Here is a 24640-nt window from a genome sequence, read left to right as displayed (position 1 = left end):
TGACAGATTGTGTTTTAAGGGAAAGCAAGAACTTCTCCGCGGATCCCAGCATCGACCCTCAGGAGGCCTGCATAAGATTCAACAGGAAACTGCCCTTTGCCCAACTTCCAGGCGGCACATCCCAGCTTCCAGACCAGTTAGACCTCCACACTCCATGGGAGGGAGAGTCATCTTCAGGGAGACATGCTTCCCCTGGAACTCTGCTGCCCTGCTACTCATGTCTAGGCCTGCTCCAAAACCTAGAGCATTTCTAACCCATATGCTCCTATAGTTTAGGGAAAGGTCATTCTTTTTCTAAATCTTAAATATTAACTTATTGTTGTGGGTGGCATGTGTGGCGGTCAGAGAACAACATTGCAGTTATTTTTCTTTTTCAACCCTTGTGTGGGTTTCAGGGATCAAACTCGGGTTGTCAAGTTTGTGTCATGGGGCAGCAAGGGACATGGCAGACAGGGAGATTTCATGAAGTCTCAAAGAGACTCAAAGAAGTCTCAAAGGAAGGGCAGCCCTTCCTTGCCCAGGTCATTCCAGGTTGGCTCACAAGACTCCAGAATCAATGAGTAAAATGTTGAATGGGTGATTCAGAAGAACTAGAGGACTGGGTGATGTCTTAGTCCTTGCTTGCTTGCCACACAAGCATGAAGACTTAAGTTCAGATCCCCAGCACCCCTGTGGCATGTGTCTGTAATCCCAGCCTCGGGAGTGGGGGTGGAACCTGGCAGGTTCCTGGTGGTCAATGCCAAAAAGCCAAGTGGAAGTGATCTTGTTTCAGTGAGTGATTTTGTCCCCTACCCCAAAGACGTGGTGAGCACCCAAGGAAGGATGATCCTCCAAGTTGATCTCTGGATTTGACACTCAAGGGCATACATAACTACACACATACACACACACACACACACACACACACACACACAGAGAGAGAGAGAGAGAGAGAGAGAGAGAGAGAGAGAGAGAGAGAGAGGAAGAGAGAGAGAGGTGGAAAAATTTGAAGACTAGTGATAAGAAGTCATGTATCAGTGGGAACAACCCAGCCAGCTTTGGCTTTGGGACCCAGGCTTCCGGGATTGGGCTCAGATTTGTCACTTGAACCAGAAGCCTCCCTTCTCTGTGTCACAGTCTTCTTAAGAGTAAAGCACAAAAGACCGCTAATGCTCCCTCTCTATTTTAAAGCTTCTCCAAGCTGGTGGTTGCCATGCCTCCGCTGGCACCTGGCCATCTCCCTCACCACAGGCACAATTCCAGTCCTTTCTCTGATGGATTGTGATGCAGAACAGCTATCCTTGAAATGAACACGGGAGCCATCAGAAGAGGTTACTTGGTGATGGCTTTTGCTCATGGGTGGCACATCAGACAGGAAGAGAGAAGGTGGCATGTTCTGGAACATTCTCTCTCAGTCACTGCATGAATGAGGTGAGAGAATAGGCATAAATCTAGAGATTTTCCTTCTTTTTCTTCCTTCCTTTCTCTTTAAAAAGTAAGATGTAGGCAAACTGATAGGAACACAAGAACCAACAATATCTCTGAATCTGAAGGCCCCGAATTGACATTTTCTTCTGATCCAACTCCATCCATCATTGCCCAATTCTCTCCAAACACCACAGAGCACTATCAGTAGAGATAAAGACAAGTTTTTTATTGACTCAATTTCCAAACCCTGCCTTTTGGAGTTGACACAAGGAGAGGACACAGGGTTGGCCAGGTCCGACCCCTCGGGTCACAGATTTCAATACTCCTTCCCTACCCTCAAACAGAAGCGCCGTGCTGTGACAGATATTGACAACACAGAAGGCAGAGTAACGTGGGCTTCAAACCCCAAGGCTAGCATGGTTATCTCTCTGCTTCTACCTCCAGGGGTGAGAGCCAAAGTTCCTCCCCTGAGTCTGCTTGGCAGAGTGTCCCAGTCCCCTTTGATCACCTGCACCTTTAGGGCTCAGAGGGTAGCAGAGGAGGCGAGGCCCTGGTTTGTAGTGAGTGAGGCTCTCACTTTGGTGGCAAGACAATGGTAGCATTCAGGCTAAAAACCACACTCTGAACTCAGGCCTCTGTTCTATCTTGTTTGAACTTAGTGACTTTGGATAAGTTCTTTTCTGTTTGATTTGTTTTTAATTTTTTTTTCTCTGCTCTTTGATTTTTCTATTGGAAAACAGGAATAGTAATTGCTTACCTGGTAAGGGCTGTAAGAACAGTTACATGTTCATATTTTTAAATAAATTAGGATAATGTCTGGCGCACAGGATGAGCCAAGCAAATCAGTGTTTCTCTTACTTGGGCATGTTACAAATGTCTTGGGGAATCTGTTTATTCACAGCCGGCAAGTTTCCTTCCCTGGGAGGCCTTGGGCATTAGTCCTGTGACTCTGACAAGAGTGGTCACTGCCATGCTTGGCCCCCCCTCCCCCAGGTATCAGAACCCTGTCTCGGTCAGGTCGGGTAGCTGCTGTCCCTTAGGCTACTCACTCTCTTCCAGACTTGTGCCTGTGGTGGCTAGCCCCAAAGCCCGGTGAATTGTGTTTCTTGTTCAGTTGATGTTTCAGGTTTCAGTTCAAACTTGCCTCCCCTTAGAGACGGTTGCTTTGCCTGGCCCTCTGTAAGGGGGGCTAAGCCCTTTCCTGCAATGCCAACCTTCATGGTGTGCATGTGTGAGATACTCTGACACTGGGCCAGAGCCTCAATTGTTGGCTGACTTTTCACTGGTGTGTCCCTCTTAGTGGGACAGTCATGTGTTAGCTGTAGAAACAGGAGTGGGTTCATAACCAGGGTGCTGTCCCAGACCAACAGAACACGCTTGCTACAGAACACACGACATGGGCAACATATCACTTTCCACAAATGTTTAAAAAAAAAAAAAAAAAAAAGGAAAATGTCTGCATCCCATCACACACCTGGATCCAAGAATCTTGAATGTGTCTCTGTGGCACATTGCACTGCTTATTGGTTCTCTATTCTGCCTTGCCAGTAAACAGAAATGCTCAGAGCAGAGAGCATGGATTTGGTGTAGTGCTAGGGCTTAATACTCAATTCTTATGTCTGGAAGGAGTGAGCAGTCTTTCCCAGTGGAAACCATTAGTCCTACTTTGCTTCCATCACTCCCCATCCCTTTGGAACCCTTGCAGTGAGATTAACAAAATTAATTTCACACAGATCTCTAGTTCCTCCTTGGAACCCGGCCTGCTATTTGGATAGACTGTCCCCAAATTGGAGTAGGATCTGAGAAAATGATGTTTCTACTAGCTGGACTGGCTCACGGGCTATTTAACATGGAGTTTTTAATTTTTTTTTGGCAGAAAAGGAAGTGTGTGTGTGTGTGTGTGTGTGTGTGTGTGTGTGTGTGTGTAAGATGTCTTTAATCAAGAACTGTGCAAGACTGGAGACATTGAAGACACAAGATTCTCACAGGTCCTCCTTCCTTGAGATAAAACTCTATTAGTACAATAACAAGAGGGGAGCTGAGGGGGAATTCTTAGCATCTCCTAACACAGCTGAGCATCAGAAGGGGCCATGGAGACATAAGACGTTTCTAAGAGGTTGAGTCTCACTCTACATGAGCCCTGAGGTCCCAGGCCCTGGGGATATGCTGTGACTACGAGACAGAACAAGCTCATCCTAAGTAAAGAGAAACAGAGTGGTCACTTCGATAAGTCGGGTTCAAACTTCACCTTGGTCCACATTGCCAACAGCCAGGTGCAGAGTTTGCGAACGTTAACACTCACACCGCCGGGCTGATAGCGTGTGAAGTGGACCAGTGAGGACAGCTAAGGTGAGGGAGTGTACCAAAGTAGGGCCTTCAAATCTCACTGAAAGGAGGCAGGCATTCTGCAGAGCCAGGGGATTGGCGCCAAGGCTTCTAATTTTTAAAGCGAAAAGGGGAAATGTGAAAATTAGATGCAAACTTCCTCATTTGAAAAGTCTGGGGGAAGACCAAGTAAAGACCATGGACAACCACGCTTAGACCCACTCGTGCGTCCTTCTACAGGGTTTAAATCTCCGTGTAAATGGGGTGCTCTCCTTGCATGGGGCCTCAGACGCCCATTGGGAATTCCTGAGGTGCCCCTGCCCTTGTACAACTTCTCTCCATATCTCAAGTAGAGCAAGCTTAGCTGCTCCAGGCCACTCTGCTATAGCCCTCTTCACCACGTCCCTGGCTAAGCCCTAGAGGCCGTGACTTCCTGGGAAACTGTCATTTCTAAAGACTGAAATGGTTGCTGGGAGTGGGGCAATGGAAAGTGGGAAGACAGCAGAGGCACACAGATGGCGGTTCAAGCTCTTGTTATTTTCTAGGGAACATTGGAGTGTCGATTAAATGCTCAAAAGTTCAGACACAGCGGTATGCCTACCGCTTTGTGTTTTGCTGTCATCGTCTCTTAGTCTCTGTCCAGAGACCCCAGGAGATGTAGTTTGTTAGACCCCAGTCTGTTAGTCATCTTTGTCAGGGTCACATGGTGGAGGTCTGTGGCAGCTTTGGCCAGGTTTGATTGTTTATTCAAGAACGGACGGATAAGAGCAAAGGTAAGACAGACTCCTTAAAACTGAAATCTAGACTGCCCCATCCCATGCAGTGTCTTCCCCCACCTCCTACTGTCCAGTGCACTGACACAGTTTGACTGAGCAGTTAGGTATGGAAGCAGTGGCTGGCCCCCAGACTTCTGATAGTGACGGGCAGGAATGAAACAACTAGACTATGGGTAGGAGGGGCCAAAAGTTATCGGTTCAAAGAAGTGTGGCACTTACGTTAGTGGGTAATCAGGAAGGACTAGGGGATGAAGGGACATTTGAGATGTGATGGGGGTGGGGTAAGAGGCTTGGTTTGGGTATGTGGGAAGTTCACTCCTTTGAGAGCCTGCAGAGGTAGCAAAAGCAGGAAGGAATCCTGGCAAGGGCTATGTGGGGGATGGTGCCACTGGAGTTCTGCAAGAAGATGGAGAAGGGCTTCTGTGTTTCCCTGGTGGATATTGGCAAACCTCTGCAGGGGAAGGTGGACCGCAGAGTGGGGCTAGACTGGGAGTGTGTGCAAACTGGGCTGGGAGTCAGGAGCGAGAAAGTAAGGCGCAGTCAGTAGGTGAGGGTCACACTTGGATGAAAAGTGCAGAAGCATGTGAGATAGAAGTGGGTGGGGACAGAAGGAGCACGGGTGTGCTAGCTGTCCCTGTTTGTCACACAGGTCCCTGCTGGCCTGGTGCCTTCTCTCCTTGTTGAGCCTTCTTTCATCAGGGGTTTGCACTCAGCATCCTGCACAAGCCTTTCCTGGGGAGGTCACCGGGCCATCCTGTTGCTAGTCCTGTGGTCACCTAAGCTCTCACTTCACTGGCTGGCCACCAGCACTAAGTCTCCAGATGAACGCCTGCCTGCACACTCCTCAGTCCCCAGACCCACCCTTTTCTGGCCACCACCCTGGCTACCTCTCTTCTCTGGCTTTGTCCCCTTGATTCTTTGGGCCCCTCCTTCTGCTAACTATGCAGTTGTGTGTGGTTATACCTGCCTGACATCCCAGGACTTGAAAGACTGAGCAGGAGGATTGTGAGTCTGAGGACAGTCCAAGCTATGTATCAAGACTCTGTTCCCCAAAACATTAAAAATGAAAATTTAAAAACCATAAGTATCATTTTTGTGTGTTTATGACATGAAAATCCTGTGAGACCTGGCCTTCCCCAATTCAAACTTCTAGATCATCATTCTACTTGGGCTCTCACAGTGGACAGCTGACACAACTCATGTTTTATCTACTTAGAGCCTTTGCCTTGAGTGATGCTCAACCCCAAATGCTCTCCTCCAGTGGTCCCAGGGCTGACTCTTTTCATTGTTTTGAGGTTTTCATCCTGTTTTGTCATGCTATCTAAAACCAGGCCACTTATACTACCTGTAGCCCCTCTCTGCTGTGACTTCATTAAAAACACCACATACGTGGCTTCATTAATAATATTACATGCATTGTATCTATTTATGTGCTTACTTGTGTGCCTCTCCTTGGCTTCATGATACAAGATGTCATCTTGCTTTGTTTTATTACCTGCATCCCTGGTACCCAGAATCATGGGAGGTGCTAAAATGTTCCCATGACTGTTGAGCTAATGAGGAAGTCATGGATAAGGAACTATACCTTACCATTCTTGCTATCTGGGGAGCAAAGATATAGGGAAGGGCATCAATAGAGTTGCTGGTATAGATGGCTGGAAGACTCAAGGGCAAAGCCCCTAAAGCCAGGTCAAGGAGGAGCAGGTTGAAAGTAGTGTGAAGTCAAGAACATTTTGGGTTTGAGTGACTTGGAGATGTTCTATGATAGTGTCTAGTTAAGGACAGGTTGGGTTTGAGTGACTTGGGGATGTCTACTTGGGTTCTGGAAATGAAGGGCAGAACAGAGGTTGGGTCTAGAGGAAGATGCGACTGTCCACATGTAAAGGAAGAGGAAGCAGGGAGGAGGAAGAGTATGGGGAGATAGCAAACCCAACAAGATCAACTTTTGTGGGCACATGTACATTTAGAGAAGAGGTGTTTGAAGGCACACTGAGAGTGAGAGATTAAACAAGAAGGTCATGGAAACTTAAGGACTGGCAAGTCCAAGGTTCAACTTGTAGAATAGAGTGTCTTGGCTGAGACGGTTCAGCTGGTGAAGACATCTGCTGTCAAACCTGCTATTCGGAAACCACATGGTACAAGGAGAGAAACAACACCTACAAGTTGTCTTCTGATCTCCTTGTGGCAAGCCCCCTCCCACTCTTGGAAATAAATACTTAAAAAAAAAAGAAGAACAACAGGTGGTTTGACTTAAGGTCACGGGAATCTGGGGGTTTGTGAGTCCCCACTCGGGTGTGACCATTGCTCTCTTCCTGTTGCCAGCAGCAGATATTTCCCAATGATGAGGCTCTCCACCTCCAAAGCTAATATTTGTTTCCTCTTGATCCAGAATCTAGTGTGTTACTCTTTAACCGGAGCCCAGGGTTCAAAGGCCTGGCTGTTGTTTAAACACTCAGTACATGAGGATGACATGTACACCCTCCTTTCCCAACCTCACTGATGAACCAGCAAGGAATGTCTAAGTAAAGAGAATGCGTAGAAGAGGGCAGAGGGCCAAGGAGAGACTGCATTCCAGCAGGAGGGGCTGGAGAAGGAAGATGCCAGGGAAGAGACCTTAGAACTGAGAGATAAATGACAGGTGTATTCTCAGCTCAGGCTTCCTGACATACTTATTAAATACAAGTTAATATCTAAAATGAATTATCAAACAGAAACTCTTCTACAGATACAACACTGTGTTGTCCCTGCCAAGCATTCCCCAGAGTGGAAATTCCACTTCCCCATCTCTAGTCCCTTTCGCTCTTTGCTCTGTTGCACAAACTGGATATTTACATGATCCTTAGGAGGCCCTGGCTTCATGTGGGAGGAAAGGGTGATGGGAGGGAGGACTGTACTCTGGGACAATGTCTTTTCAAGTTGTGTTCATATTTACAATGAATTGCGTGGCTAAAATAGTCTCCTTGTCCTCAAAAACATCTTCTACTTAGTTTCCTGGTAACTAAACTTGTATTTTTTTTTAAAAAAATTATTTTTTACTTAAGCATCATCTTTAGTAGTTGTTACAACAAAACTACTTCTGTGTCTAGCTAATTGGTCACTTATATCTTAGTATAAATGAGTTTACTGGCTCTTTCCGTGGGAAGTTTGGTGGAGGAGTGGGCAGTTGGGTAGTAGAGCCAGTAGTCAAGTGATGGCCTTTTACCCAGATCCCCTGGTTTTCCAGTTCTACTCTGCAAGTTTATTTCCTTATATGTAAATTGATGCTAACTTCATCGGGCTGATATGGAGATCCAGGAAAAGCAGCAGAATCCAAAGACTCCAGAGGCTTGGCGAATGGCAGCAAGGCCACTGTTTCCAGGAGAAACTCTGCAAGATTGCCCTCCTACACCTCTTCATCTAGCTATGGGAATGGTCTTGCTTCTGGCCAGGGAACCTGGGTAGAGATTTGCTTTCATCCTGCACAATCTTCCCCAGGCTCTGACATCCTGCCTTTGCTTGCAGGCTGTAGGGTACACTGTCTCAGAGGATTGTGGAGTTGTGGAGGGAGAGTGCTAAGTTCCTGAATGATTCTGGAACCTGCTTGAACCTGCAAAAAATTGTGGGAAATAAACCTATGCCAAGCCACTTTGACTTGGGAATTGCTTACCACAGTGTTAATCTGCCCCAGTGAACTCATTTCTTCTTACCTGAGGGTCTTCTGGGGTGGAGGAAAAGTGAATTGTGATCCAGAAACCTGGGGAACAATCCACACTAGCCTCTATGAGGCTTGGGAACTACCATTACAAGCTGAATCTAGGTTTTAACTCCAAGGTGGAGATCAATGCAAGACTTCAAAAACATGCAAGGTAGTGAAGGTGGTGACTGAGCCACTCCATGTGAAATGGCGATACTATTTGAATTTTAAATTGACTTTCTCCCTATTCATGATAACTACTATGTGGGCTTCTAATCAAAACAATTTTTTTTTTTTTAGAAATAAATTCTTGTGTTGAGTTTGACATATAGTTGAGAATGACCTTGGGATTACAGGCATGTACCATCACACTGTTTTACATGGTTATGGGTACCAAGCCTAGGGCCATGAACATATGCATTGCTAACTGAGGTGCATCCTCAGCCCTGGCTAAGTTTTATTAGGTTAAGGAATCACAGGTACTAACTAGAAAGAGACCATTGGAATACATTATATGGTGCTATGTGAAATTCTAGATACAATAATGCTAATATGTAATGGAAATTTCCAAAAGACTTGAGAGGTGGGGTTCAGAACTGGCTTGGAGGAGACATGGAGTGTTCCAGAAGGAATACAGTCTAAATCAGGGCTGGAGAAATGGCTCAGTTGGTAAAGTGGTTGCCTCACAGGCAGGAGGACATGGGTTCCATCCCCAGAGGCTATGGATATAAAGGAGGAAGCAGGCTGATCTCAGGGGATGGGTGGCCAGCCACTCTAGCTTACTTGGTGAGTTCTAGGCCAGTCTTTAAAAAAAAAAAAAAAAAAAAAGGAAAAAGAACGGGCAATGGGCAGACAGTGTCTGAGGACTGGCACCTACCTGGCTCAGGTCACCCTCTGACCTCCACACACACCCACAATCACAAACAGTATGTGTATATAAACACACACAGAGAAATTGCCCTAATTTGTCTTTTGTCTCAAATGTGCTCGAGGAGCCTGCTGGAGTGTCCTCAGGCTGTTCTAGGCAACCATTCAAGGTCCCCCATACCACACAGGCTTCTCTTACTGCACTTGAGTGCTTAGCTTGGTGCTACCCTTACTCTATCACCTGACACCCTTGATGAACTAATTTGTAGGTGAGCCCACTCTTCACAGAGGACAGGGAGTTTCTACCAGCATCAGAACACAGAGTCTACAGAACTGCGGAGAACATTCCACCAGTCCTGTGCCACCCTGCTCACTCCAACAGGAAGCAACACTGTAAGTTGTGTATCTGCAAGGGCTGAGGCCAGCACACCTGAGGTGGCAAGTGTGGGTTGTCTTCAGCAGGGTCTGCATCCTGCTGGAGGTGGACGAGGCATTCTCCACCCCCCACCAGCCCTCCTTATCGCCAGAACAGCCTTCCTGCTCTGGGATTTGCAGCCAGTGGGAAGGCTTTGAAGTAGGGAAGAAGGAAGGTACATCTGAAGCGCAGGACAGCCATTGCAAATATGCTGTGTTTGAAGCAGTGAACCCTCTCCCCAGCCCTGACCCTAACAGGAAATAGTCTCTACCTCCCTAGGCCCTAGTGTGCAATCGGTTCTGGAAGCTGCCCATGGAACCAGTGCCAGGTCAAATATCAGAACATAATCACCAGCCTCCAACCTCTGCAAGCTGTGCTGAGAAACAAACTTGGAGAGGACCAAGGGGATGAGACGTGGTGCTTGGTTGAATGTGACTCCTTGGACAACCCTGGGAACACCTGTGTTCACTGCTAATATCAGGTGTTACCACATCGTGGAAATGCCAGCATCACTTAGATCTAACAGCAGGTTAAGGGTTTATCAACCCAGCAACAACACAGTAGTTGCAACTTATTCATCCCTGTACATGTGTCTCCTCCTAAGCCTGGGTGAGGTGACCAAATTCTGGAAGCTAGTGACAACTTTGCAGCAAGTTTATGAAATTACAACAAGGGTTGACAACCTTGAGGTCTGCTTGGATGTCACAGGCTGGCAGTCTCTGAGGGGACAGGCTGAGGACATTGATAGGGCCATACTAATGAAAAGGGGCAAGGCTTATTCTATCCCCAGGAACAGAGAGATTGAATTGTAATGGGAAACAAGATACAGGTCTGGATACCCAGACCATCTTTCTGAGGTCAACCATGGCTTGGTTGCCAATGTCATTCACTCCCCTGAAGTCTACAGCACACTGGAAAGCAGCCATGAAGTCCGTTGTCTTTCTAGGAATGGAGTAATAGGATCATGCATGTTGTATAAAGTTGGAAATTCTTAGGTTTAATAAAAGAAAAAACTAGCACATGGATGAGAGGGCACATGAACCTCTTACTATGCTTACCCCATGTGTTGAGGGCAGACTTCATCCTTAAGGTGGGGCTCTTACTGGAGAGTAAGGAAATGTTCGCCCCTCAGATCTGCAGTCATTCAAACCTTTGACAAGATTCAAATGATAGATTCTTGAAGAAGCTTTAAATCAGACAGCCCATAATACTCATGTAGGAAATGTTCCAGCTTTCATAATTCTTTATTAAATATTTGACAAGTTGCATCACCGCTTTACAACAACTTCACTCTGTCACATGTTTTCATTTGCTGTGAGGAAAACAAGCTACAGTATCACTTTAGATCTCTCAAGAAGAGAGGAAAGGACTCAACCGTGAAACTTGGCTCTGTTAAAGCTCTCCGGACTGGGAAAGCAAGCATCAGCCATTACGCTTCTTAGAAAAATGTCAAGGTAGTTTGGTTTTGACCATTGTATCAAATAGCACTCAGCTTTGTTAGGGCGTGTGGTTAGAATAAAAAGTTAAGAAACATTGAGAATTCACTTGGAATGCTTGAAACTCTTTTCACCTTCAAAGTCACTTAAAAAAAAAGTTTCATTCGATAACAGATCCCGAATTAAGAGATGACAGCAAGCTAATACCTTCCTAGGGTTCTCGGGCACAGAGGATCAGAATTCTCAGGGTATGACTTGAAGAAAACTGTAGACAGGACTTAGCTCTCATTCCCTTTTGAATCCAGATTACTCCTAAGGTGAAAAATGCTATATAAATATATACAAATATATTTGGAGAGCATACATACATATATGTGTGATTATGTTACATGTGGGGTAGCAGAAAGAACAGGTCACAGAGTCAACATGAAGGGAACTGTGACAATGCAGGTAAAAATCAGTCTGAGTATGAGGTGTAGACTGGCTTACATGAGAACAGACAACTCTCAACACAGGTGATGGTCACAGGAGAGTCTTGGAACATACTTGGACAAGTGGAAGGGATGCAGGGCATAAGAGGTCAGGCACCAACAGATGTCCTTACATTCCTACCATTGCTCCTTACAAATACAAAACCAGTAAAGAGATATGTTGCTTTGAACACATGCTTGGAGAGTCAACACTTCAAATAAAGGATAGATGATGCTGAATGAAAGTTTCCTTGGAAGATTTCATACCGGACAGAAAGCTACCCCTTTCTTAGGAAACCCTAGACAGGCTCATGTCCTAACAGGACAGATTTTTTTCTCTGACACACTGAAAACACTGGGATGGAGTGTATATACGATGTATATACACTGTTCATTAAGGCTTATAGAAATTAAAAAAGTGGTCCAATGTATATCACATTTCTACCCAGTTTTAAAATCTAAGGTACAAAGTGGAGTTTGTAAGTTTTTTTTTTTTTTAAACATATCCTAGTCCTGAAATTGGCAGTTTTGACATGACTTAGGATATTCCCCAATGCATGAGACAGAGGTAGCATGTGGTCTTCTGGGAGCCAGGCAGGAAGCAAGCAGGACAGGCAGTGACCCTGCACAGCAGCACCCCTACTGGCCAGGAAGCAAATGACAACAGATAGCATCTCTCATCTGTTACTGAGTCTCAGACAGAAAAACAGGGAGGGGCCTGGAAGTTGATGAATCCAGGCTTTCATGGTAGATTTTCAAATTTCACAGGCGAAATGCAAGACTACCAGGAAAACAGAGAGCACATTGGAAGCTGCTGCACATGAAACTGATTCTTAGAACAAACTGGAATCTGTTGAGACCATGAGCAACAGTCATATGAGACGCACAAGTGGTTAAATTGTTTTGCAACCCACTTCCATGCGTCTGCTGCTGAGCCTTTATGGGGGAAAAGATGCGTGTCAAGTCACTTTATATCACTGTTGACCTGAATGTCAGGATTCACTGCTGTCTCCCGCTTAAGGTCCTCAGAAACAGAATTCTTTATCTTATCCATCCCCCTTCCCACCCCCAGCAATGGGGATTAAATCTACGGCTAAGGACATGCTAGGCAAACACTCTGCCACTAAGCTATATCAGCCCTGGAAACAAACAAAAAAAAAAATAAATAAATAAAAAATAAATAAATACACATCTCTGGTTCTTGTGATCCACTAGCTGACCGGCCACAGAAAAGTAGAGGCTGGTATTTCAGACAGACAAGGAAAGCTCACTCAAGACACCTAGGATAGACCAATGCCAACCATCACCTGCTATGTAGTCAGTAGGCTAATCCAGGCTTACTATGGACTAAAAGGGGCAGGGAGAGAAACACAAGACAGCCACATGATGCTCAGAGTCCTTCCACAGTGAAGAGTCCTGGAACCCACTCTGCAGCCTCAAAGTAAATGATCCCCAACTATTGTCAGCAAAACAAAACAAAACAAAAAACGACCTGCCTCCTGAACCTCAGGCACAGGGTACTCTCCATTGCCATTTATAATTATCATACAAAGATGACCAGGCATGGGCATCAAGATCTGGAACAAGACATCAGGCATTTTAGGCAACAAGTGAAACTTCACAAATCAGAGGAACAGGGGACTGTGTTTTTACTTTCTAACAGGCCAGCTGTCCAATCCAGTAACAACTGTTAAAATCAGAATTATGGACCAATGGACTGAAGTGATATCCACAATGGCCCGACTTTCAAGTACTATCAGGAGTGTATTTCAATAGGTATTTTCTGCTCTTGGCTTGGAAATGATCAGAATTAAGTCTTTCTTTTCATATTTTTAATTAATAAAATCGTGTATGGGTTAGGTCAGAGGACAACTTGCAGGAGTCTGTTCTCTTTCCATCAGGTGGGTCCCAGAGATTGAACTCGGGCTGTCAGGCTTGGTGACAAGCACCCTGACTCACTGAGCTGTCTTGCTGACCCTTTTTGTATTTATTTAAAATGCAGAATGGCTACTTTGCATTTAGTGAATAATGTGGTTCAATCTAGAGCCTACAGAATTATTGAGCCCCAGGTTTTAGAACAGATTTTGGTTTCTTCTTCAATCAAAATACACCTTGCAGCTCGGGATTTGGCACACTTTGTAACAAAGAGATGGTTCTGGAGGTGGAAGGTTATTAAAAAAAAAAAAAAAAAAAAAAAAAGACCCCTGCCCCCAACATCTGTTAACCACAGGAAAAAAAAATATCTCACCAGAAGGCAAGAATGGAGAGTGTTAATTGTTTTTATAATTATTCAATAGCATGTGAAAAGAAGCCAAAGATCAGATTGGTAGGATTCTACCCTCTGAGGCTTCACCCATCAAGAATGTCCATGGCTTCTTCATGGCACCCACAGCTGTATAAACACGAGTAATTTCTTATACCAAAGATCCTTCTTACATAGCAGAGGCCACAGTCTTTTTTGTCACATTCACAATTGGCAAGAGATTAAAATACCCCATGTCCCCTAACTTCCAGGACAGGGTCTAGGACAACACAAGTTAAAGGGACATCAGGGGTGCCTCAGGCATCTCCTCAGAATACAACAGAATTCTGCACCAGAGACTTACAGACTGTAGACACCTACATTCCTCCACCATTGCCAACCAGGCAGCTGGAGCTCAGTGGACCCCCACTGGTTCTTCTAGTTCACTTTTAAACTAGCACATAATAGACATGACCTGGAGGGGGGTACACAGTACTAAAGCATGCACAATAGGTCATTATGTCACACGACTTGGCTAAGTGTATAGTAAGTAAATCCTCATTGTCAAGTAGAAATTACAAAACAGTTGGAGAAGTTTGGTTTGGAGGCTCAGCATAACATCTGGGTTCACTAGCAGCCTAATTCACAATGGATAGATGCTGCACCAGACAGATGTGTGCAGGGAGGAAGAAACAATCAAACACACTTAACGTTCATGAGAGAAAAAAGCAAAAAAAAAAAAAAAAAAAAAAAAAAAAAATAATAAAATAAAATAAAAATAAAAACCAGATATGATCTGCATAAAGCGCCTTTGGAGTTGCCACAGTTATAGCAAGAGTGGGTTATTAGCCACTGTTTAGTTAACGGAGATAGAAGACCACTGACTCTGACTTCCTCAGTTTTGGATCAAGCAATGCCATTGGAAATGTCTCTACAAACACCAAAGAGAAAACAGCATAAGAAGAGGCTGGATGGTGACAGGAAGGGTTAGGGTTTCCTAATGTGAAATGACAGTCCAACCCTGCCTTGAATGTGTGATGGCACACATCAATACTTCCAAGGAACAATGGTGTCATTCCTTTCGAGTTAACACAAAGATATCATGCTAGGTTACAATTCTTCCAGCCTGTACCTAGTATCTAAATTTGTACAAAGGGGGGGGGGGTAATATCCAGTTTACTTTCATTCTGAACATGGAAAACATGGTTATACTTAATGTTTAATTTGAAATTCTTTCCAAGTATTGGTCTGTAAAAGGCTTTTGGAGAAAAATTAGTCTTCCAATTTTAATAAAGTAGAGGGTGGGAGTGTCAAAGTACTTCAAAAATAAAAATGTCACCGACATTAAGCTTGATATGAAATTCAAATACAAAAAAAATATGCTCACTTTTCCAAGTACATGAGACATCTTTAATTGTAATGAAATAAAATCTGAAAATCAGTCTAAATCATTTTAAAAAGTAAACATGAGTTTTGTAATACTATACCTGTAGCATGATTAATTCCATTCATTGTCATTAGAAAGTATGCAAAATATTTATTAAGGGCTTTGCCTGCAGAGGCACAACATAAATAGAGCAAGTCCTCCTGAAATGTCATCAATGTACACGCCAACCAGTTGAGGATTGGTGGTGAAAGGGGGCGGCACTTGAGCTGGGGCTGCGGTCCCTGGCGGAACTTGGGCAGTGGCCTGGGCAAGCTGGGCTCCAGAGCCAGGCCAGGCAACTGCTTCTGCCACCGGCTCTGCAAAAGTCTGCTAGGCAAATGCAAAAGTGCACGCAGAACTTGCTGGAAGGGCAGTGCCCCGGATGCAGCAGTGGGCCTTAATCCACCCCTTCAAAGCCTTGAGCATTCTCCACAGCCATGAGGAGTTTCTCCCGCAAATCTTCAAAGGTTTCATATGGAGGTAAATCAAGGCGGTTAAAGCTGCCAAAGGAATGAAAAGTGGTGGTGAGTGGCCACCATTCTAGTTAGGAAAAGTGTCTATGCCGAACAGGTTATACAATCAATGGGGAAAACAAAAACAGCCTTTCAACTGTCCATGACTACTCTGCAGCCTGGAGGGAGACAAACACAAGACAAGCACCAGCATCCAGAGAGACTAAAAATATGGGCTGGTGAGATGGCTCAGCTTGCAGGTGCTTGCAGGCCAGCCTGGGGACTTGAGTTCAATGTCCAGATGACACGTAAAGGTAGAAAGAGAGAATCAAAGTTGTCTTCTGATACACTGGTTGTTGGAAACCAACAGTCTGCTGACCCTGTCCCCTGACGATGGGCAGGACGCTCATGACCATGTCATAGCTAAGTCAGGCATTGCCTGGCTGCTCAGGGGACTCAGTGACACATGTGCAAGTTTCCCTTTTAAAGCAAGGGCGCCAAGCGCATCCCCCTTCTCTCTCTTCCCTGCTTTCGGTTGACCACCAGCTACCCCCTCCCCTTCTCTCCCCTCTACTAATAAACTCCACGTGGGCGCTGAGTTTCGTGTTTGTGTTCCATAGGCAATAGCTGCAGTAAAAGAACAACACTGGTAGCATTGTGCACCCCATCCTACACACACACACATATTATAATAATAATAAAAAACCCACCTGTTTTTAAAAAGAAAACCCATGGAGTATGAGGCATGCATACTTCAGGAATGAAGACCGGACAGACCACTATCACACACTATCACTTGTCCACCATGCCTGAGCCAAGGGCTCTTTGGTAGGTGTGAAACAGGTTAAGAATATGTGTTCTGCACATGCATATCCCTAAGCAAGGAGGTGAAGCCAGGCAACCACTCCTAGGAATGCAGATGGTAGAGCAGAGGCCAAGCTGCCTGAGTTACAGAAAGCTGGGCCATCTCTGCTATCCAACTGGCCACTCAGCTGGCAAGGTTCAGAGGGAGCCAGCTCAGAAGGCTTCCACTGGGGTGGGGCATGTATAGATCACCTTTTGAGAGCAATATAGATGATGGCCTCTGCAAGAAATCAAGCCTACTTGTTTAAGGGTCAAGTTCAAACCCTGTCCCTGCCATCTGTGTGACATTGGCCAAGTCATCTCACCTCTCTGAATCTGTCTGCTCAAAAGTAAAAAGGAGAAATGTTCACAGGACTATGGGAGTATATGCAGAAGGGGCTGGAAGCATGTGCTCAAAAGACGGCGACTAAGGCAACTCACCCAATGTTTGCTGAGTATCTGCTTCGTCTTACACAGCTGTAGAGCATTTAAAAAGGGCTGTTAGCCCTGTAAGGAAGCGGTCTGAACCTTGCAGACACCATCCCCTAGGATAAAGGCTGAGAACTGTGCACAGTGCCTGTTCCAATTTCAGTTTGGAATCTGTGTCTGTGACAGCAAGGGCCACAAAGGACAGACTATGCCTCTCCACGAAGTCACAAATGGCTCTCCAGGTTAGGGAAAGGCACCCACAGCAGCCAGCTCCTCCACTGCTAATTTTTACAAAGGCTCTGATAGGCACTGTGGATGAGATAGGGGCTGGAGACCCTCACTGTGCTGAGAAAGGCAGAGCCATGCTCCCCCATTTCCTCTGAAGCAAGAGGGAAGGAAAGGCCTGTGCAGAAACCTGGGACCCCATCTAGGTCTGGACAAAAAAAGGAGCTTGCTGAATGTTGCTTTAAAACCCACTGGGCCATTTCTGTCTCTGTGCTGGGTGTCGTGTGATTCTTCTAAGCCAGTTCTTGAGGCTTCTTCCTCCCTCTCAGGCCAGAGAAGACCTTCTGATGGTGTCACAGCCCATGGGTCACTTGCAGACAGTGTGAATTTGAAGGGATTTTAATTTGATGTTGCTATGGGGAATTTTGTCCTTAATTTTGTTTTTTAAACATTATTGTGTGCATGTGTGTACACAATAGCACGCATGTGGAAATCAGAAGATCATGTGCTGGAGTTGGTTCTCTCCACCACGTGTATCCCGGTGATCCAACTGAGGTTATAAGGCTTAGATTGAATTATTCATATGTGTCTGAGTGTTTCACCTACATGTACATATGCCATATGTGTACCTAGTACCTATGAAAATCAAATCTCCTGGAACTGGAGTTACAGATGGTTGTGGGCCACCATGTAGGGATTAGGTATCGACCTCAAGTCCGCTGCAAAGAACAACAAGTAAGTGCCTGTCACCACTGAGCCATTTATCCAGGCCCCATGGGGATTTCATTACTTACCATGTGTGAGCTCTGGGCAGTTTTTCAGGACTACCCCATTGCTCTATTGTAAACAGCTGAGGACCATTGGAACCTGGGGGGAGGGGGTGGGGGAGGAGAGAAAAAGACAAATCAGCACGGCTTGAAGCAGGAGAACAAGTTCTGGTGGGACTTAGTGGGAAGGGGAGGGGGGACTCCAGGGTGGGGCCTGCCCAGTGAGTCCTGTGGTCTGAACTGCTCCCCCCCCCACCCCGCAGTACAGAACTGTGCCAGGTGTGGCAGTGGCAACACAGGTGTGGGTTTTACAGCCTCTACTTCAGGGGAAAGAAGCACAATGTGAGCCCTGAGGCACAGAGCAGAAAGGATCCTGTCGTCTGGAGGCGGGGTCTTTAAGGAACTCCTTTCTACCATATTCATGATTCTGAAAACCTGGTTTTAAAAGCTGTACAAAATATCTGAACTATGTGAGGGCGGGGGAAGGAGAGAAAGAAAAACGGGAAAAGGAGGAGAAACATTCAAACTGTCTGTATGAACACTGCTTGAACCCCTGCCTGCTCTGCATCTCCACGGGTCGATGCTGCCTGTTTGGGTCCTCACAGGAGGACAGAGGGGTCTGGGACACACTCACCATAAAGTTCGGCAAACCCATTCATGGGTACTCGGGAGGTGCCTGTGACGAACTGGAGTAACCGGATCCGCTTCTCGGCGTCCATCAGGAGCACAGCCTGCAGAGACAGAAGGTCATGATGTCAACATGCAGCACACGCTCACTGCCGTGATGCAGGCAGGCAACTGTCATGGAATCACCTATACTGTGAACTCTGAAAAATGGCATCGCCTCCCCCTTTTGATGGTTGCTGCAACCTGGCCTCTCTAATCTTAGAGCATCATCACTGGGTCCCCTTTTTTCTTTTGCCAACAGGCCAAAATAAATGATATAAAAAGAAAACTCCTTGGATGTCCTCAAGCTCAGGTTTCTGGGTTTGAGGCCTGGCATCTCCCTGAAGCCAGTTCTAACCAGGTGGTTTCCCAGAAGTATCTAAAACAAGAGCAAGCCAGGCGATATGGCTACAGAAAGATCTCCAGCGACACTTTATAGACAGAAGGAAACATGAGGCAAAAATGGGCCTTGGAACCAATCCTAATCACTGCAGGAATGGAACCAGCCTTCCTCCACATGCGATTTGATCTTTTATAATACATCCAAAATCAAATCCAAGTTCTAGTCTTTGAAAATTCTGGCTCCTCTCTGTAGTTTTACTGATACATGAAATATTAATAACAGACATTTAGAAGACACAGTAGTTGATTTCTTCTCATTTTTTTTTAAGTCAGCACCTGTCAGTTTTAGTGGTATATACTTCTATTTCCAGCACTTTGGAGGCAGAAGCAGGTGAATCTGTTCTGAGGCCAGCCAGGACTACAAGTGAGACCCTGTCTGGAAAAAAAAAAAAAAAGTCGGACTGATAAGTAGTTCAGGCTGTCCCAGAACTTGCTGTGCATCTCAGGCCAGCCTCAAGCTTCCAATTCTCCTGGCTCAGCCTTCCAAGTGCTGGGCTTCTAAGTGAGATCTGGGAGTTTAGGTGTATGCTACCATGCAGGGCTAATTCCTCTTTTTTGTATGTAAATAATCTTTTAATTTTTTTTTAATGTTTAGTTTACTGTCTTTGCAAAACCTTTCCCAAGTCCAACAGAATACAAACATTGGCCCTTAAGATAGTAAATCATTGCAACTTGGATTGTAATATATAAAAATCAAAAATGTTATTGGAATAAAAAAGTGTTGAAGCTGGGTAGTGGTGGCAGCACACACCTTTACTCCTAGCACCTGGGAGGCAGAGGCAGGTGGATCTCTGAGTTTGAGGCCAGCCTGGTCTACAAAGCAATTTCCAGGACAGCCAAGGCTACACAGAGAAACCCTGTCTCCAAAAAAGAAAAGAAAAGTTGAGAAAATGATTTCTATACATGGGTGAGCCAGCTTGAAGGCATGCCTATTCCCAAAGATGCTTCGGCTTGGTTTCCCCCAAGAGGCCTGACAGGGAGCTTGGGGCCCTGGCTTAGAGGAAGAGCCTGAAGCAGAGGTTGGGACTGGAATGCTGCAGTTACCTTCCAGAACCACTGGATGACAGGATGATTGGGGCAATAGCCATTCTTGTAAATAGAATGCTGTCTCCAGTCATTCACATCGACATCACCAAGGCCGCACATCAGCAACTAGAAAGGAAATTGATAGATGTAAATGAGGTGGACTGTGCAAGTTGAGAATGCTTGCTCTCTTCTCTGTGTTGGTGTTTGTAACGGGACAAGCAGGTAAGCTAGCAGTTCAAGAGAGTCCAAGAATGCAGACACAGGGCTGAACTTCCCCAGACACTCACATCAGAGTTGGGATAGATAGATAGATAGATAGATAGATAGATAGATAAAAGATAGAGGTTTTCGCAACTGACCTGCATGCAAGACCTGGACTTTCCAGTTATCTTTCCAGCCTATGTGCTTTAGTCCCTTGTACTGCACTAGCAGATACATAGGATCCTGTCTGTTGCTGTCCCCATGACAGCAAGAACTCATCCCCCTAGATGGATTAATTCAGGTGACAACAAATGACCTCATCCTTCTAGCATCCTGCAGGTACTCAGGCAGGAACTGGTACCCTGAATCAGTATTTGTCTAAAGTTTGTTCTTATCATAGGAATTTCCAATGAATATGATATTCCCAAGGAAGAACTAAAACACAACAGGAGGAAAACCATTCCCACAGCCTGAAAACTGATTCTTAGGTCCTTGGGACCAGCCTGGCTGAGTCATCTTAGGAGGTCATTCACTTCTCACAGCCTCTACAAACTTGTAGTGCTTGCCATACAAAAGTTTCATGACACTCATCTCGAAACTTGTACTTTAAATTCTCTGAGCCATGCTTTGTTGGCCATGGCCTTAGAGAGATCAGATGTAGACAGACACGACCTCCTTCCCTCTGTGCCTCAACACAACCCAAGGTGAGACATGTTTTCCATTTTCACGTTGCTCTCTTCCTCAACTCCATCAAAGCTGAGAAGCTGAGACGGACATTCACCATACACTTCCTGCTACTACCTGGTGGCCTCCTATGGCCCTTATTCAATACATGCAACTTCAAGTTCAAGGTCCTGTCTCCTTTACAGACTCTGGAGAAGGTGTACAGTTATAGTGTGGCCAAGTCCTTCAACCACCTGCCAAGGTGGAGACACAAGTAGACCATTGTTCTAGAGGGCTGTGGTAAACCAGGCTCTTCCACCGACACCACGGTATTCTTGGCCTGAGCACTGGGCTAAGCACTCAGCTCACTAGAAATGCTCACATCTGCCCTGCCACAGGCAACAAATCTATTTGGCTACCATTGCTAGCCTCCCCAGGCAAGTCTGAAGACAGGCCTTGGAATAGAGCACTCAATATGTCATGTGTTAGAGAATTAAAAAAAAATGTCATTTGCAAAGTAAGGAAATACTTAAAACCATCTACTTTACATAAAATATGATACTGATAGCACAAACCTCCAGTTCGTTTTCATCAAAAATTTTAATCAAATCGATTGGAAGAAGTTCTGTAAATCCCTGAAAAGAAAAGATAAAAACATCTTAAGCACCCTTTGCTTTGAAAAAGAACTATTTCATGGGTAGAGATCGGCCAGAGAAGGCTCACATGGCAGGGACAGTGTCAGGTGACCACAATCCCAGCAAAAATCCTAAGTCATGCACAGGAGCTGAAAACGAGTACAGTCTAGAAGCTTCCAGTACTTGCACACTTTTTGCAACTGTGATACTAGGGACATTGTAGGGAGGTGTTTTGCAAAGGCAATTTATGACATTTTTGTGAGTCAGTGTGTCCTAAAATGCATAGACCACAGACGTGTAAGAGACACATTTAAAAATAGCTGAAGGCATGGGTGGAGGAGAGACGCAAGCAGCATCAGCTGGCACAGAGAGGGAGACAGAACAGCAAGCCAAGCTCTGTCCTGGGCTGTCATTAATAAGGGGGTGACCCAGGAAGAGATTGTAGATGTTGTGGCTCCTGAAAGCTGGGCAGGGCTGGGAATCTGTTTCCTGGGACTTAAATACAATACAAAAGGTGCCATAGCTAAGTTCACCTTTGCTCAGGGGAGGGCCATCTTCATGATGTGCAGGTCACTGAGCTTGAGAAATGTCCCATGAGACAGGTCCCTGGAAATGACTACCATGGGGTTTGGGCTTCTCCCTTCCAACTTCATTTATTTATTGTGTGTGTGCACTCATGCATGGAGGTCAGAGGACAACCTGCAAGACTTGGCTCTCTCCTACCAGTGGTATTATGGGTTGGAACTCAGGTGCTCAGACTTAGCGGCCACAAGCACCCTTACTTGCTGAGCCATCTCACCAGCCCTTCCTATTGCCTTTAAATAACCAATATTATCAGTATTAGAAAGAAATTTCACTTTTGTCAACATGAAACACTTTTCTATGGTTTAAAAAACAAACAAACAAAAACAAAACCCACCACCTGAAGGGCCTGGGGAATGTCCCCTTCATGGGAGAGGTGGTGGCTTCATTCCACAGCAGGGACAAAGCTATGGAAGCATGCAAAGGGGGGATCTATGGCAAGTTTGGTGTCACAAAGGGAAGGGCTCTGCGGGGGAGTCAGTGTGCCTGGCTTGGGTAAGGTCTGAATGAGAGGCACAGTAGCAGGCAGCTTCTCTGGGTAGTGCTAGGAGATCAAGGTATTGGCTCTAGACCAGGTATGAAAGATGTTTGGTTTAAATATAGTGGAAGTGCTAGGGAGCCGGCTCAGCCAGACAGTGTGCTGTTTATCAAGGCTGAGGACCCAGGACCCACGTCCATCCCACAGAGACAGCTAGCTCTTTAGAGTTGTCCTCTAGTCCTCACCTGTGTGCACACATACATAAATAAATAAACCCAAAACAAACAAACAAACACAGGGGGAAGTCAGGCAGTATAATCCTAGCACCCAGAAGGCTGAGGCAGGATTGCCATTAGCTCCAGGCCAGTGTGTGCCATACAGACTTGGTCTCAAGCAAGCAAGCAAGCAAGCAAGCAAGCAAGCAAGCAAGCAAGCAAGCAAGCAAGCAAGCAAGAATGCAGTCAAAACAAATAAAGAATGGAGAAGGTGAAGCAAGAGGACACTTAGAAAAAGACATTAGAGCATCATGGAACATTCCCACCTTGGGAAATGGCCAAGAAGGTCAGCCGCCTGTGCTGGCCTTCTGCACACTGTCCCTGCCCTGACCCCATTAGCAGGGCTTACCTCCAAGAAGGCGTTCATTTGCTTCTGGACCCTGTTCACGAATCTCCACTGGATGACTAAGCTGCGAGAAAGAAAAAGGGACATACTTAGCCACCTCTGTAACTCTCTAGCTCCTGCTTTCTTTATTTTTGGGCCTACTGTTCCTTAGGTGGGGTAAGCAGGGAATCCTGAACAATGGAAGGGCAGGGTGGGGTGGGGCTTGCTTTGGTACATCTGCTGAGAGTCCCTGTATTCCTTTAAGAGCCACAGGGACATCTGTGAGAAATGTACACTCTCTCTGGGGTTGTAAAGAGCTTAACTGGTCTGCCAGCCCACATGGAGCCTCAGTGGATGCAAGTGCTCCAAAAACATGGCTTGACGAAGAAGGAAGAAAAGGTGGGCTGGAGATGGATGGCTCAGCAGCTGAGAGCACTGGCTGCTCCTCCAGAGGATCCAGGTTTGACACCAGCACCCACATAGCAGCTCACAGGTGGGTAACGCCTGTAACTCAAGTCCCAGGGGATCTGACATCCTCTTCTAGTCTCCAAGGACACCAGCCACACATTGTGATACACAAGACACACATTCACAACCCCCATACACATAAAAATAAAAAAATTAAAGATCTGTTAATAAAAACATCATAGGATGTGATTATACATATCTACCCATTCACATGTATGTGTAAGTATGAACGTGAGTTTGTTAAGAGTAGTTCATCATACCATATATTATACACACTAGTATTTAGAAGGAATTTGTTTGAGAGAGGGTCTGCCTCCCCACCACCGAATGCTTCCATATCTGGCTCACACTAGTCCTTTTAATACTAAAGTTTAGGGATGAATAGTAGAATCTGAAAGACACTGAAACTGTCCCCGAGACAGTGTTCAGTGTGAGCAATACAGAGTCTGGCCTCATCTTCAAGGTGGCAACATGATAACAGCTTGGGAGGATCAGCCTACAGCACCACAGGGCTAGGCCGCAATCCACTGCCCAGCAGCGATCTTCCAGGACCAGGGCACCATGGGGGCCTGTGAGCAGTGGGGAGATTTCAATCCTACACAGCTGAGACCCTGCCTGACCTTGGCCCACATGACATTCCACATCCTCAGGCCTAAGCCATCCTGGGATGGACAATTTTTTTTAATGAACCACTTAACACCAGGACTTTACAAAGAAGGCCAGCTGTACCTGCCAGGTGGCATCCGGTAAAACTGACCATGGTCAGAACAAGTGTGTAGTTAGTGTACATAGACTCGTACCACAGTACCCTACTTCTAGCTTATTTATTAAGTGGCATGAACTTTTACCTGAAAGTGACATCATGGTCTTCCAGGTAAAGCCTGCAAGGCTCATCTTTTTCTGAGTAGATAGACAGCTGGCTTTTCTTTACATCACCCCAGCCTGTTCTCTGAATTCAAGCCACTGACCTATTCCAAATGAGGTTACAGGAGGACATTCAGCTTGTTAAGAGGGAGTGCAGACTGCAAATGAGCTCAGTGTGTGCTGAACCTGCAGAAACCAGGACCTATGAACCAAACACACCTGCATTCCCTCACTAGGCCTAGGCTATAGCACATCTCGGAAGAGGCCAGAATTGTGTGTTTGATTCATGCTGCTACACTGAA

The 24640-nt window shown here is 45.7% G+C and overlaps 1 protein-coding gene across 8 annotated transcripts in view; it reads right to left on the bottom strand.

The window, feature by feature from the left end:
• Positions 1 to 14998: 14998 nt before the first annotated feature.
• Positions 14999 to 24640, bottom strand: part of Nedd4l (NEDD4 like E3 ubiquitin protein ligase) — a 313745-nt gene continuing 304103 nt past the window's right edge. For all 8 annotated transcript variants that reach the window (XM_051201148.1, XM_051201149.1, XM_051201153.1 and 5 more), the window contains 6 exons: positions 23031 to 23091; positions 21287 to 21346; positions 19866 to 19973; positions 18388 to 18484; positions 17781 to 17853; positions 14999 to 15537 (listed from right to left, as the gene is read on the bottom strand). In XM_051201148.1, coding sequence (XP_051057105.1) covers positions 15435 to 15537; positions 17781 to 17853; positions 18388 to 18484; positions 19866 to 19973; positions 21287 to 21346; positions 23031 to 23091 — 502 coding nt within the window. In that variant the 3' untranslated portion in view covers positions 14999 to 15434. The remainder of the gene's footprint in view (positions 15538 to 17780; positions 17854 to 18387; positions 18485 to 19865; positions 19974 to 21286; positions 21347 to 23030; positions 23092 to 24640) is intronic.

The sequence above is a fragment of the Phodopus roborovskii genome, unplaced genomic scaffold (assembly GCF_943737965.1).
Source record: "Phodopus roborovskii unplaced genomic scaffold, PHOROB, whole genome shotgun sequence".
In the NCBI taxonomy this organism is placed as follows: Eukaryota; Metazoa; Chordata; class Mammalia; order Rodentia; family Cricetidae; genus Phodopus; species Phodopus roborovskii.
This window is presented reverse-complemented; position numbering and strand designations above follow the sequence as displayed.